This window comes from Agelaius phoeniceus, chromosome 2 (assembly GCF_051311805.1).
Source record: "Agelaius phoeniceus isolate bAgePho1 chromosome 2, bAgePho1.hap1, whole genome shotgun sequence".
Classification (NCBI taxonomy): domain Eukaryota; kingdom Metazoa; phylum Chordata; class Aves; order Passeriformes; family Icteridae; genus Agelaius; species Agelaius phoeniceus.
The window spans coordinates 76,497,363-76,512,797 of NC_135266.1; the positions used below are offsets into that span (position 1 = coordinate 76,497,363).

Genomic DNA, 15,435 nt, shown 5'->3' on the forward strand with positions numbered 1-15,435 from the left:
GTCTTCCCACCCACCCTGGCACAGCTCAGAGATTTGAGGCATTCGGCCCAGCGATGACTTTTAGGCGGCCACCACGGGCCCGAGGGTGACGGGACCGCCGGGTGCGCGGCCCCTGTGCTGGCGGAGAGCCCTTGGCACACGGCTCCCGTCCTATCCAGTCGCCGGGAGCGTTCACTCCGCACCGGGGACAGCCCCCTCCCCGCACCATCCCTCCTGCCACTTTTTGCCCGGAGTGGAGACGGCGCGGCCGGCAGCTCAGGGAGGGCCCGGGCACCGCTCCCGCCCCCTTCCCGCGGGCCCCCTTTCCTCCCCCGGCGCGGAGAGCGGGGCGCTCCCGGCGCTGCAGACCCCGGCGGCGGCGGCGGCTCCGCGGCGGGCGGGGGCGGTGCGAGGCGCGGTGCAGCCCCGCGGCGGCCGCGGGCGAGCGCGGCTGCGGCAGCCCCCGCCTGCTCCCGGGGCACGGCCGCGCTGGGCGAGGGGAGTGGGCGGCGGTCCCGGCCCGGGCGCTGCGCACCTCTGCCGAGTTTGGCCGGCCCAGAAGGGCAGCCGAGAGTTCAGCATGCAGGAAGTTTTGAGGCAGCTTGGAGAGTAGCGCGGTGGCGGTGACCGCTGCTTCGCCTGCTCCGGGGTTTTGAGCTTTTTTTGCGGGGATTGTGCCTTTTTTGCCCCCCGCATTCAACTTCCCCAAACACACAAGCAACCCGCAACAATCAAAAAGTCCGGTAAGGGGGAAGAGAACACGAACGAGGGAAGCACCCTCGGCGGGAGAGGAGAGCCCGTTTCTTCGCAGAGACACGGTCCCGCTCGCAGCTGGTCCCAATGCAACTGCTCATCCTCCTCCTGCTCTACGCCGTCGTCTGTGCGAACTTCTGCAGCCGTCAGGGCACCACCGCCCCTGCCCAGAGCGGATCTATAAAAGCCCTGCGGGCTTCCAACATCAGGCGAGATGGTAGGTGTCCTGCTGCTTTGTTTATTCCCAAGGGCTGCTTTTGCGGGGGTAGCCCTTAAGCGCGCCTCGGGGCTGCCGCTCCCCTGTCCCAGGAGCGAGGGCCGCTTGCCCTGAGGGCGACTGGGGTTGGTCCGCGGTCCGGTCCCGTCCCGGGGGGCTCAACCACGTCGTGGGGTCGGTCTCCGGGGTCCGGTCCCGGCGGCCCGTCCGGGAGCGTGTGGCCAGGTGACCCGAGGGAGGTGTGGAATGAGGGGGCGACGCTGCCCGGCGGCTGCACCTCCGGGCGGTCCCAAACTTCTCGGGGCAACTTCGAGGAGGTCTCCTGGGAGTCGGCGGTACCCCCAGCGTCCTCTCTGGTCTGCGGGGGGGCAGACAACGCGGAGTGCTCGGTCCTGGCTGCCCAGGCGGGCCCCGCCGGGCGTCCCTCGGCACCCCTGGGCCCGTGTCCCCCGTGTGCCTGTGATGGGCCGGCGGCGGGCCAGAGCGGGGCGAGCGGCGGCTTCGTGGCGGCTCCGGCCGCGCGGGCGCCGCTACTGGGGCTCTCAGGGGCGGTGTGTCGGGGGCGCTGCCGTCGCCCCAGGGCTCCTTGGGGGGGGAGCAGGATCGTCTCCCAGCCCTGCCACAGCCTCACCGGCTTCGACTGCTGTAAGGGCTGTCGGCGTGCTGCTCGCCGGTTTAGGGGACTTCCCGAGCGGAGGGTGTGAGCCCAGGGCTCCCCTGGGCACTGCCCCACCAGGACTGGCCTCGTCCCTTGTGCTGGCCGGGGATGGTGCGCGCCCATCAGGGCGGCAGCGGGCTCTCGGACACCGTGGGAAGGGTGTTTTCAGTCTGAGCTCCGCTGCGGTTCCCTCCGGGAGCTGCCGGCAGAGGATGTCCTGGACAGCCGAGGTGCTGCCAGGTCACAGCGCGGCAGTGCGGGACGCAGGTGCCTCCCGTGAACGTGGTCGTGTGCCGTGACCCCACGGGGAGCGAACGGGGAGACTGCATAGACATAGCGCTGCTGAAATTCACCTCTAGAATCCACGACTTTCAGTTTGGGAAGAGCGATGGGCACTGGCCAGGGAGCAGCCTGGAATGTTCCCGCCTCACGTGGGAGAGCTTGCTTTTGCACGTTGCCGTGCACCTTCTTCGACGAGGAAATGCAGGATGTTCTCCTTGCAAATGAACAGTTAAAGTTAACATCAATCTTGAAGTTAACATCTTCCAGTTGACAGCAGTTATATATTTTATAAACTCTTTTCAAAAACCCAGGCCCTTGAGCCATTTCCAAGACTGTATTTGCCAGTGTTTATTTTCCAGCATGTATACAATGCATGTAATGGGTATACAGTTGATTTAGGAAGATGTTTTTGTTTAAAGTTTGGAGCCATATTGAACTTAATAATATTTTTATCCCTTTCCTAGTCACTGAAAGAAGACTTAGAGAAGGTGGAGGATTTTTTTCTTATAATGGAAATGTTGACTCGGGAAGCAGGATAGAATTGCAGTTTTTTTGATAAAGAAGTCAAATTTAATCTCATTAAAGAAAAAAAAAAAGTATGTGTTTGCAATAAAAGTACATATTTGTTATTTCTGTTTCATTGTTTAAAATTATTCTGTGTTTTAGCAAGCTTCATGACTTTTTAGCCTGCCATCTTCATAGACCTGAGACTGTCTCTGAATATGTCTAAGCAAGCTTCCATCCAGCTCAAACTTCAAACAAGCTTTTTCATTGAAAACTTACATACTTAGAACATCAAGATGTGTATTACTCTGATCATCTCTGTATAGTCAATGAAGAAATCACTAACCCCTAATATAAATAAAGTTTTCATATTAATGGAAGTGTGACGGGTGTTTTACTCCTCAGAAGACTTCCAGTGGTGAACTTGCTTCTTGGAGTGATGAAGAGAACCAGCCTCTGAAATTACTACTTAATTGCTTTCTTCCTAGTTGTGATAATTTAACAATTTGATTAAGCTTTGCATCTCTAAAACTACCCAAAGCAACTTGTAGTGGTTGATCTTTGTGGGTACCAGGGGGACTAATACCGGGGCTGTTGGAAGGTGGCAGATCTCCGTGTAGTTACATCACATCCTACTTTTCATCTTTGCTGGGACATGTGCTAGTGAGCCTTGCAGCCTACAGCTAAAGTCGGACACTTCTGCAATTCCTGAGTGGATGTTATGGGTGTTCTGAAGAGGTCACAGACTTCATTGAAGTGCAGACCCTTAGCATGCTGCTGCCTTGCTCTCTTCCTGTGCTTGGGAATCCTGTTGCTTTTTCTTTGCAAAGGACGGTGTGTTCTTGTGTGGGGTTGCAACATTTAAAGCAGATCAGCTGCTGATCTCCCTGATTTTACTCAAATGAAACTCTTGCTTGAGTTCCTTGACTGAAGGTCTATATTTGTACAGCCAGAGGTTTTGAGCAGTATTCCAAATGTTGCATGCATGTGACGGGCTCACCAACAAATGCTTAGACCACAGTTGGCTGTAGGCCACTAATAGTATTTCTGTCTTTTGTAATTCGCAGTGGTGTTTTTGTGTTGTTTTGGTCTGAAGCAATTATATGGAACAGCATGAAAGACATGTGAGTTTCGTTGCTGAGTCAGGCAGTATTTTTTGCTTTGTAAATATTTGCAGATATGATAATACAGAATGGGATCTGAGAGCATGCAGTACATTGGGGTAAATGTGTTACAACAGTCTCAAAACACACAGCAAAGATAAAAAGTAGTTTAATATTGTGCTCGGGGTTAATGATCATGATTATTAGATTTTTGAAATTAAAAGAGAAGAGGAAACACGGCCTATTCAGCTTCAAAAAAATATCTTGGGAAGTTCAAGGCCACCTGCACATTTTATTAAAAATAAAGCAACCCTTTGAGTTCCAGTTCCAAGTGGGATAACTTAGTGGTACAGCATACACAGAGTTTAATATGGAGGCTTGGTCTTGCTTCTGGCCAAAACAAACCTTTGTAGTGTGCGTGATTCAGTATTGCCTTTCTTCTTTCAGACTAAAAGTTGGCCTATTTGTAATTGCTCTTATTTAAGACTGAAGTTGATCTGATTAGAAATCTATGGAGGAGGGCAGCTCGTACAAAAATTGCTGTTTAATGACTACCAAACCTAACCAGACTCTACTTTCTGCTGAAGATATTAAGAATATAAATAACTTGCTTACAAGACATCCTCTTGTCCTAGTTGAAGGACGGTCATTGATGACTCAGCAGTCCAGTGTAGCACTAATCAATTTTTTAAAGTGTCCTGGAGGTGCCAGCGACATTTATAGCACAAGTACTGGTATTCACTTAGAGTGTTTATTAATGCTATTAAGCTAAGTACTTTGAAGTTCATCAGAATAACACAGAGGTCTTCCAGATGCTTCCATTGTGCTATTTTGACTCAGTTTCCCAGTTTGCAGTATGCAGGTAATACTGCCTAATTACAAGAAGTCTGGTATTTTGTTTCTCCTGTTTTGGTTGTTGATGTGTACTCGGAGATGAAAAGTAGAAGATAAAAAGTGCTAAATAATATTATTTACTATGTAATGTCTAACTGAAACATCACATGCTTTTTCTTATCAGTTATTGAATAAACATCTGCTTAGTATAGGGAAGTATGCCTAGTCTGTATCTTCAGACTAAGCATCACCATACATACTTCGAACTCCAGAGTTCAAAGAAAAGACAGAACAGAACAGACAGCGTAGTGTCAGGTCATTTCAGTATGTAAACAACTGAAAGCCATGGAATGAGTATCTTCTGATGTGGATTTGAAACCATAACATGAGATGACTCATGATAAGATTCCACGCTCTTGTGGTTTTCATTATGAATCAAAAAAAAAATGGAATTTTCAAACTTTGCTTTGCTTGTGCACCACCAAAATACAAAGAAAAATCTGTACTTTACAATTCTGGATAATTGCCCACAGCTTTTGGCTCTTAAAGGCCCAGTCCAAATGGATGTATGCCATTAACTCTACCCTCTTCTCCCCTGTATTGGCTGATGCCTAATCACAGGAAAAAGTGTATGGTAATTTGGGCGCTATTCTCTCACCAAACAAATGTTAAATGTCTGTCTGGGGAGAAGATTGTGTTGTTTTCTGTTTTTTGGTTGTTTGGTTGGTTTTTTAAAGAGGATAGATTTAGATTAGATACTTTAAGGTCCCTCCCAACCCAAGACATCTTATGATTCTGTGGTATTAGGAGAAATTCTTTACTGTGGATGTGGTGGGGCCAGATGTGGTTGCCCAGAGAGGTGTATTCAAGGGGTTTCATCAAGCTGGTCTAATGCAAAGTGTCCTTGCTCATGGCAGGGAGCCCATGGCAGGGGATTGGAACTAGATGACCCTCAAGGTTCCTTTCAACCCAAGCCATTCTGTGACTCTGTGATTTTATGTTTCCATGATTCTATGAAGTGTCTCTGGTATCACTAGTGGTATAGAGCATCACTTTTGGAATGCACTTACTGAGGTCTTTTATAATAGGCTTGTATACATTTCTTTAGAGGACTCTGGTAACATAAAATTGTGTCAGCTGTAAAATGGCCAAAATAAATTGGTTTTTATGGGTTTTATTTCCTTGTTTTCTAGATTTTGTATAGAAATATGTATTTCAGGCTTCATCAGTTTGAAAAAAAAAAAGCCTTACTAATTTCCCTGCAGTAATGCACTTTGGTCTACAATTATCTGACTTTGATGTGTCTCTTATCTGTATAATTAACAGTTTGGACTGAAATATCAAAGCATATTGCATGAGAATTCCAACCCTGACTCAGCAGCAGGCAGCATAGAGGAATTCTCTAAAGGAACTTGAAATATGTTTTATCAGGCAGATGTATATCATAGTGTAAGTCACTATAAATTCTTCAGTCTCTTGAAACTTCTTGGTTTTCATTTGGGGCTTTTTTAAGTATTACTGTGAAACTGAATTAGGCCAACTAATCCTTAAAGGGCTGGAAGAGAAAACTTAATAATTGTATTGCTTTGATTTGTAGAAACTGAACAGTGCTGAAAATCTAAAATAACGTTGGGAGTTCTTTTCCACTGTTTTGCCACAGAGATGTTGTGTTTCATAAAACATCTAGGAATAGGCATAAATAGAAAATTCACAGGGGATCATTAGTGCAGTAATATTCATCATGTGCTTAACTTTGACCATCTTCATAATTCTGCTGAAGTCAAGGGGTTCAAGTCATACAGGACAGTGGGATAAGAAAGCTGGAATAGCTTATATGTAAGTTAGGTGAGTAAAAATAACCGTATATTTTTTATGAACCGAGTGTACCAAGTATTTGCAAAATTAGGAATCATAGAATTGTTTAGGTCGGAAAAGACCTCCAAGACCATCAAGCCCAGCTGTTTACTCAGCACTCTTACAATTGGCCTTGGGCCATCGATCCAGCCTGTCCAGATCCCTCTGCAGAGCCTTCCTACCCTGCAGCAAACCAACACTCCTGCCCAACTTGCTTTTATCTGCAGGCTTGCTGAGGGTGCACTCGCTCCTCTCATCCAGGGCATTGATCAAGATACTCAACAGGACTGAACTCTGTTGAACTGACATGTGAGCAGCCACCAGCTGGATGTAGCTCTGTTCAGCACCACTCTCTGGACCTGGATAATAGAGCAGTCTTTTATACAGGAAACAATGCACCTCTCCTAGCCATGAGCATCTGTTTTCTGCAGGGTAATTCTGTGGGATATGGTGTCAAAAGCCTTACTAAAGTGTCTCAGGACTGGCTGAGATGGAGTTAATTTTCCCCACATCAGCCTTCACAGTGCTGTGGTTTGCATTGGTAGTTAGAAAGATGTGGATGACACAGCAGTGTTGTGGCTACCGCTGAGCAGTGCTGGCACAGCATCAGGGCTGTCTCTCTAACCTTCTGCCCCTCTCAAGTGGCTGGGAGTGAGAAAGGTCCTGGGATGGCGCACAAATTTGGGCCCAAATTAACCAAAGGGGTATTCCATACCATATGACATCAGCTCAGATATGAAAGCTAAAGGAGCGAGGAGGAATGAGGGGTATTTTTTATTTTACAGTGCTTGCCTTCCAGAACAATCACTACATGTGCTGCAACTTTGCTTCCTGGGAAGTGGCTGGATATCACCCCTTGATGGAAAGTAAAGAATAAACTTTTTTCTCTTTGTTTATACACACCAAATTTTTGCCTTTTTTTTGTTTTGTTTTGGTTTAGTAAAGTGCCTTACATCAAGCTACAAGTTGTTTTCCGTCTTACTTTCCCTCCCTTGTCCCACTGAGAAGGAGAGTGATAGAGAGGCTTGATGGGCGCTTGGTGTCCAGTCAAGGTAAACCCAGTACATAAAAGTCCAGGCAGACAATATCCAGAGCCTTTCCCTCATCCACTGAGTGGGTCACGTGGTCACAGAAGGAGATCAGGTTGGTCAGTCAGGACCTGCCTTTCTTACAGCCTTGCTGAGTGGGCCTGATACCCTGGTTGTCATGCATGTTCTGCATGAGGACACTCTATTGACGAGCTGTGCTATGACTTTCCCCTGCACTGAGGTCAGGCTGTAAGGCCTGTATTTCCCTGTATCCTCCTGGCCATTCATGTAGATAGGTGTCACATTTGCTGACCTCCAGTTAACTGGACCTTCCAGATTTGCTAGAACTATTGATAAACGGTGGAATGTGGTATGGTAAGCACTTCTGCCAGCTCTCAGGACCCTTGGGTGGATCCTATCTGTCCCCACAGACTTGTGTCTAAGCGGTGTAGCAAGTCACTGACCATTTCCTTTTGGATTAGTGGGGCTTCATTCTGCTCCCTGTTCTTCTCTTCCAGTACAGGAGGCGGGATACCCAAAGCAAACTGGTCTTACTATCAAAGACTGAGGCAAAGAAGGCATACACAACCTTGGCTTTTCTACAGGCTTTGTTGCTACATTTTTGTTAGTTGTATTTAGTCTATCAAAATAAAAAAAGTATACGTATCATAGGCATGAGTCTTTTGTACATTCATTTGCAGAATAAATATATTTTTTATCTTTACAATATCTTCTAATATAGCAAAATAGATATTCGCCTATCACAGAATCACAAAATATATTTATTTAGAAGAGACCAAGAATGATCATTGAGACCAGCTCAATGATTTTGATTCTTAAAATTAGCGTGGCCCCAACCCCAAATAAGGGCTACCCTGGCTTGCTCTGGCTTTTGTGCACCTGCAGGGATTTGACATCAGGATGCTAAAGGAGTCCTAAGAAATACCATGAAGACTCTTTGTTGGCCTTCTCTGTAGTAAGACTTTGCCCACTAATGCAGGGAAATTTAGTAGTAATCTTTTAGTCAGTTGATTCAAGCTGTATTCAAGAACTGCCTCCAAAATTCCTGCTATTGTATCTGTCAGGTTGATTATATTACACCACATTTTGGATAAGAGAGCACTTAGATCATTGCTTCTGGTGATGTTCTCTTAGCTGAAATACTGGATTGAAATAGAGTTGTTTGGCAGTTTGTTTCAACTCAGTCTCCTGTTTACAAAGCTAAGGAAGCGTCCTGTTCAGTGTGAAACTGGAGACACTTTCTCTTGGGAGTTTGGGTTTGGCTCTAATGTTTTTGGTAGTGAATAAATGCTCCATGATCTTGAGCTTCCTATTGTACTTGAGTAATCTTCAGTTTCATGTTTCCTTTTTGATCTGTATCCCACGCTGTGAAGGCCAACATCCCATGTTTCTGCTTTGTTAATTAGAGCTCTGTGTATTTGGAGATGGTGGAGGAGGACACACTTTTACCTTCTGTTCAAACTTCATGCCAGTGTGTTTTAATCTTGCTGTGCCTTGGGACTTGATGATGCTGAGACTCTGTAAAACTATTTATTAAGCACTAGGTCCATGAAAAACTTGAAAAATAGCCATCTTGACTTTTGTTGCACTAAAATCAATGACAAAACTTCCATCAGCACTTCTTGTGGCAAGGCCTGGCACACAGTTCACATGAGTTAATACAGGATAGAATAAAATGCGTAGGAATTCAGTGATGAGTTTGTAATACAATCAAACATTCATAGAAATGTTTAATTTGAAAAAAACTCTTAAGATTGAGGCCACATAGCACTGCCAAGCCCACCACTAAACCATATCCCTTAGTGTCACATCTACACATCTTTTAAATACCTCTAGGTGTAGTGACTAAAACGCTTCCCTGGGTAGCCTCTTCCAGTGTTTGACAGCCCCTACAGTGAAGAAATCTTTCCTCATACTCAGTCAAAATCTCACTTGGTGTTGCTTAATGACACTTGCTCTTATCCTATTGCTTGTTACTTGGGAGATCAAGCCCCACCTGGCTGCACCCTCCTTTCAGGGAATTGCAGAGATTGATAAGGTCCACCTGCGCTTCCTCTTCTCCAGGCTGAACATCCCCAGTTCCCTTGGTCACTCCTTGTCAGGTTTGTGCTCCAGACCCTACCTGAGTTTTGTTTCTCTTTGGATGTGCCTCAGCACCTCCTTTTCTTTCTTGTAGTGAGGGGCTTGTGTACAGTACTCAAAGGTAGGATGTTCAGTTAGTGTCCATACACTGAGACAATCCAAACAAATCCTTTGTACTGATAGAGGTGGAGGGGTAACTGATGTAGTTAGATTGTGTAGCAAAAATGCAGAACAAAGCCTTGTATTCAGATGTCCAGTTTCTTTTTCTCTCATACTGACTACCTTATGTGTCACCCACAGGATATCCTACAAGTGACTTCAGCTGCAGTACATTTCTAAACAAGACCATAAGGAAACTTGTCCATATTTTTCAGTGTCTTGCATTGTTTCTGTTTGTTTTTTAAAGAGGCTCCAAATGTAATATGCGGGGGTTTCTGTTATTGTTTCTTTTTGGATCAGTTGCGAAAGATTTTTCTCATAGTTGAATGTATTTCTAATCTGATGTGACTCACAAAAAAGTGGATTGAGGATGAAGCAGAGACCCAGACTGGCTAGAGAGAAGGAATAAAAATAGATACACAGAATGTTGATGACCAGATGTACTGTGGGATCTAGAAACCCTTTATGTACTGTTCTGCCCTTACTTTTTCAGCCAGTTTTCTTGAAAGATAAATCCTTTGCCTTAGCAAACCAGTGGCAGTAAGGCTGAGTGAGAACAGCAAGTAGGTGGTGATAATGCCTTGGCATTCTTCGTGGAGATGGACCAACACAGCTTCTTAATCATGATTCCACAGCAGGGATAATCACTGATAGGAGTGATTTTATTCACACATCCAGATGTCAGTAAAAGGGTTTAAGACCTCCTTGCAGAAGCCTACAGGGAATTTCCTGCTTTGAAGATGATAGAAACCCCAAAGTTATGGCACTGTTTCCCTTTGTAGATCAGGTTGTAAGCCTCTTCCTTCCCTTGCTCTATTAGCCACATTCACATTGCTTTGTTACGTTTCTGAATGTTTGGCAGTTTGCACAGGGAAGTGCTGGTTTGCTTCATCACTAGCCATATGGTGTGACCTGGGGTTCCCAAACCCCCAGATATGCATGTATCACTGCTACTCTAGTAAGATGTCTTTGAAATTGTGAGTAGGGGAAAGGGATTGTTTTTTTCATCCTCCTAATGGAAGGAAACTGCTCTGTACCTGAATAGGCTTGGCTTTATTTTTGTTTGGAATTAATACTTATCACCCAGGAGAGCTTATTGATATGATATGCATTTCTCACCAGTTCCTGACATTTATAAGATCCTGGAAAATTAAAATCTTCTTTTAAGCAAAATACAAAAGTCTAGCATCATATATAGTAGTGATCTGGCTGCTCCAGGTATGTGTGTGGTCTGCTGTTACATAATTAGCCGGTGCAAACGTTTGAACCTCCAGAGTCAGTTCTCTGCCAGCACACACACCCTGTTCACAGTATACTCAGAGTGTCTTGAGTGGTGCCTCTGAGAAGTGGCTGCAGTGACAACCACATCTTTGCAGAACCCTTGTGTAATATTAAGGTGTCTTGAGTCTGTTCTTGGACCTGCATGGCAGGGATACAGCCTTGCCTCCCAGCAGACTTCAAGAAATGAGGAATTCTCTTGGCCATGTGACAACATAGAAACAAGCATCACTCCAGAAATAAAATTTTTTGCACCACAGAGGAACCTCATGCTATACTTTAGTAGACATCTGAGGACTGATCCTGTACCTGTGTTGTTCCCACACTGGCAAGCAAAGGAGGATGAGAAGTGGATCAGTATAGCTGTTCCCTGCTCTTTCCCCAGTCTCCTCACTGGTCACAGCACACACAGTAAGCCTTTCCTGGGCAGTGTACATGCATTTGACAATATTTTCCTGCAGGCAATATCACTGCATGTAAATACCTTTAGTTTCAATGTCAGGGTTGAGCCCTGGCAGCTTGGAGAGGCAGAAGTGCTACCCACAGCCATGGATGGGCAAAGACTGGAGATCCTTACCAGGGTGCAGCCACCCTTAAATTGCTGTGGCCTTGCTGTCTGTGCTGTCCTACCTCCTGTCTACTTTCCTGCTCAGAGCTGCCCCTGTTTTTGCAGACTGAGAGCCATGTGCCATACATGAGGTAAAATAACAGGGCACGTGAATAGCCAGTTTTGAGGAACAAAGAATTACACAAAATGACAGTGTGATGTCCTGTATAAAAATCAAATATCTTGGTTTTCACATGCTTGCCTGAATATGACTTCTGTGATACGGGAGTTAAATAGCAGTCTCTTCTGTGAAGAAACCCTGGAACAAAACAGGGAAAGCTATTATTCTGGTTTTGTTACTTTGTACTTTTGTTCTCTGGGTTTGGTTTCATCTAGTGCATAAGGATATAGAGGAAGGTCACGAAGAAGAAATCACAATGACTGGATATGTCAGTTCAGTTTATTTTTTTGAAGAATGACTTTAAAGGCCTTTTTATCAATGTGTGCAGGATATTTTTCAAGGCTCGCAGGAGCTCCCTTTTATTTTTGTACAGGGATCTTGTCTCAGGATTTGTCTCCAATGACCGTGCCATTTCCTGATTCTCCTGCTATCTTTTGTACCATCACCAACCTTTGCAGGTTCTAAAGTTAAACCTTGTCAAGCAGATTGCTTTTAAAGTTTACCTTAGGCAAGGGAAAAAGTGTCACCTGTTTTTCTTATCAGAAGTGAGACAAAATGTATTTCTATATATGTTTTTACAGTGAAATGATTGCAAATTTAAGTACATGTCATTGCAGTTTTGACAATGAATTGCTAGCACATCAATTTCAAAAAGGTATTTGCAGGTAGCTTCAAAGGTATCTGGCCACACCAGAACAAAAATACTGTGAGCTGCCTTGCTTCATTCTAGGGAGATACCCAGCCTTGTCACCTAATGCAACTTCTCCTTCCCTTCTGTTTCCAAAGCTGGGAGAGAAGCATTTCCTTCAGTTGTTTATTATAAATCAGTATTGTAGATTTTTTTAATTTTTATTTTATAGTTACTGTAGCTAACACAAAGCCTGTTCTTAAAAGACAAAGCACTATGAACTCCACAGTATTATCATTATCTTGCTGACTTGATGTTCTTTCCCGTTAAAAGTTGCTTAAAATTGCCAGATAAAATGGAGGATCTGATGCCAGCATGTGAAACCAGGCAGTTCTCTAAATTGTTTTTGCCAGAGGTTCCCGTGTGGGCAGCAGCAGCTGGCAGAGCTTTTCACAGGGCATGAGTGGGGCTGGTGAAAGAGCTGACTCCGGGAAACCCAGGGAGCTCCCACTGGGGGCTTGGCTGAACCTCTGTCAGAGAGCTGCCTAAGACATACACTGTGCTTGCTTATCAGGGACACCAACAAAGAGATGTCACCCATAATGATTGCTGAATAGTTTCACATAGAATGTCCACTTTTTCATGCACATATGCACAGCATTTCTGTTAAAAAGCTGGTAAATTTTGACTGACTGGTGCTGACATCTGAGGCTCAGAAAAAGAAAATTGAGAATAGGCTGGCAATACTTGAAGCTCAGGATTTTTAGAACCTGTCAAATCCCCACATTTACTGTATTCAAAACAAAGCACTGCTCTCACACACTTTTCACTAAATATTTGCTTTTAAAATAAAGCAAAGGAAAGCAGCCAGAAAGAAAGAAAGCATCAGAGACATTTGTGTTTTGGTTTTTGCCAGGACATAAAAAACCCAAAAAATAAAAGCACTGTCGGATCACTGAACATGTGGGTTTAACCTGAAACATACTTTTTAAAAAAAGAAATTCAAAATCACGTTAGGTACAAAGTTGAATTGACTACACAGCCTTGTTAAATGTTCAAAATAAAGAAAACAGATGAACTAAAAATCTTGACTTTTTTTTGTGGTGGTGGTGGTGGCGAGGGTGGTTTTTATGTTTTGGGTGTTTTTGTTAGATGCATTGTCAGGCCAGACACAGCAGCAGTAAAGGGCGAAATCCTGCGTGTTCAGCCAGGTGCATCACCAGCCATGTACTGAGTGTCACAAGGAAGATGAAGGAGCATCCGCCCTGCCTCCCTTTCCCAAATAATCTTCCCTTGGGTGTACCAACACAGTGCAGTAGAAGGGGGAGGGGATCTTGTAAATGGCTGCTAAGGCAGAGAGAAGTTCGATAGTGTGCCAAGACTCCTCCTTACTTCCTGCTGAAGTAACTGCTCCGTGTCTTGCTGGTGAATGTGGAAGGGCATCCTCTTGTTTCAGTGTGCACTGGATGGGGCTCACTCCTGTGTCTGTATAACTGAAGCCTCATCTTAGCCCTGTGTCAGCAAGCAATCTGATATATTGCCAATTTGACTTTTCATAGTTCTTCCATGTGGTACTGCAGCTCTTGCTAAGAAAATGATGTCCCTGATCATTGCAGGGTGATTGGACTGGATGACATTCAGAAGTCCATTCCAATCAATTTATGGTTAGATGATTCCATGAAAAACAAATTATGTGTTCAGTCTCTGTATTCCTCCAAGAGCTGTGTGGGAGAGACCATCCATGTGCGCCTCATGTGAGATATGGGTATATTTTGTGCATTTGTTTGTCAATGCAGGCCATTTTTACTTCCTGTGGAAAATGGACACTAGGTGTAGATCCTGTCTTCACCTTGTCCCCACGACTGGGAATAATGGAATTTTAAGCATTGTGTGATTAAACTGAACTGCAAACTGTTCAGTTTGCAAAAAAGTAATTTACTGTAATTGTGACCTTATTCATGTAGTGTGATTTCAGGTGCAACTCACCTCTTAATAATGAACGGTAAATAAAATGCTAATCTATTTCACAGTTTTTCTGTTGCGAAAGTTCAGGTACTCAGATAACTTAATTAGCACTAATTTCCCCAGTACACTGATTAGTTTCTCAAATTTGTCAATTTTTAGACATCTTTGCTAAAAGTAGTCAAACTATAATGAAGCTGTTATTGCCACTTGGCTTGAGGTCTGTCTTTTCAGTATTAACTGATATATTTACATTCATACTCTATGAATCCATATTTGACTTTCAGTAGAGAAGAGAAGGAATAGTATATGTAACAATTATGGCTTTTCTACCTTGTGGTTGACAGAGGAGAAAGGAACATTACAGAAAACATGAGAGGGAATGTCTTTATGTGTGCTCCCCTCTAGATTTGGTGTATGAATCCTGTCCTGTATGCAAAGGAACACTTGACTGAGGAGTACAGTATCTAGCATTGTGTCCCATAAACCCATCAGGATCACTCAGTCAATACTGGGGCAGCAGCTGATTCTGTCTAATGTTAAGTATGTAAATTTTCAGTTGCTCTTTTATTATCCTTTAGTGATTACTGTCTCTGTCCTTATGATTATTCTGGTAACTTCGAAACTGAAAAAGGAATACCTCAGACAGCTCCTCATAAAGAAATCCTCTGCTGCAACATGACTGAGGCTTGCATCCATCATGCCAGTGCTGGGGGTGTCAAGTGGAAGTCTCAGTGATTCTCTGGAATTCTCTGGTTTCTAGTGCTCTAAAGGATCTAGTTTTAAGACCTTAACCATGTTCTGCCACCTTCTCCCACATCCTGTTTGTCTAAGAGAGTTGGTTCCTGTGCCCATGTGCGTAGCAGTTGGTCTGTCTGTGGAAAGGTAATCAAACAGTGTGCAGTCTTGCTTGATTCTAGTGCAAATATCTGTTTCCAAGGAGCATTACAAAGATAATAGGCAGTGTCTATGCTGTAACATTTTAGTTTTTTTCCTTTGGCTCTTTCTGCTGGAATAATTTCAGAATAATCCTTTTCTGTTTGCCTCTGTTTTGCAAAGAATTCCTGACAGACTGAGTGACATTGTCAGCCAATGAGAAAGTTTAGATGTCACGTATAGTTAGGATTTCTCTCAAATCAGTGCAAAGTTTTACAGATTCATTTAGTTTCACAATCCCTGGTGGTATGCGTGGTCTTAAGCTGATGCTGATCTCTCAGTACCTGAGACCTAACTTTGAATTCAGGTGTCAAAATGCTACAATTTTGTTAACAGGCCCTACAGCCTTCTATTAAAAATCTGTGCAGGACTTCTTATTGTTCTGATAGACATTGAAAAGCAGGTCATGCTTTTTTCGCTTCTATAGAT

General features: G+C 44.3%; 1 protein-coding gene across 4 annotated transcripts in view; it reads left to right on the forward strand.

The window, feature by feature from the left end:
* The first annotated feature begins 230 nt into the window (after positions 1-230).
* Positions 231-15,435, forward strand: part of PDGFD (platelet derived growth factor D) — a 138,471-nt gene continuing 123,266 nt past the window's right edge. The window contains exon 1 of one of the 4 annotated variants that reach the window (XM_077173953.1): positions 231-949. In XM_077173953.1, the coding sequence (XP_077030068.1) occupies positions 820-949 (130 nt within the window). In that variant the 5' untranslated portion in view covers positions 231-819. The remainder of the gene's footprint in view (positions 950-15,435) is intronic. The other 3 variants (XM_077173952.1, XM_054628140.2, XM_077173951.1) reach the window with 3 other exon arrangements.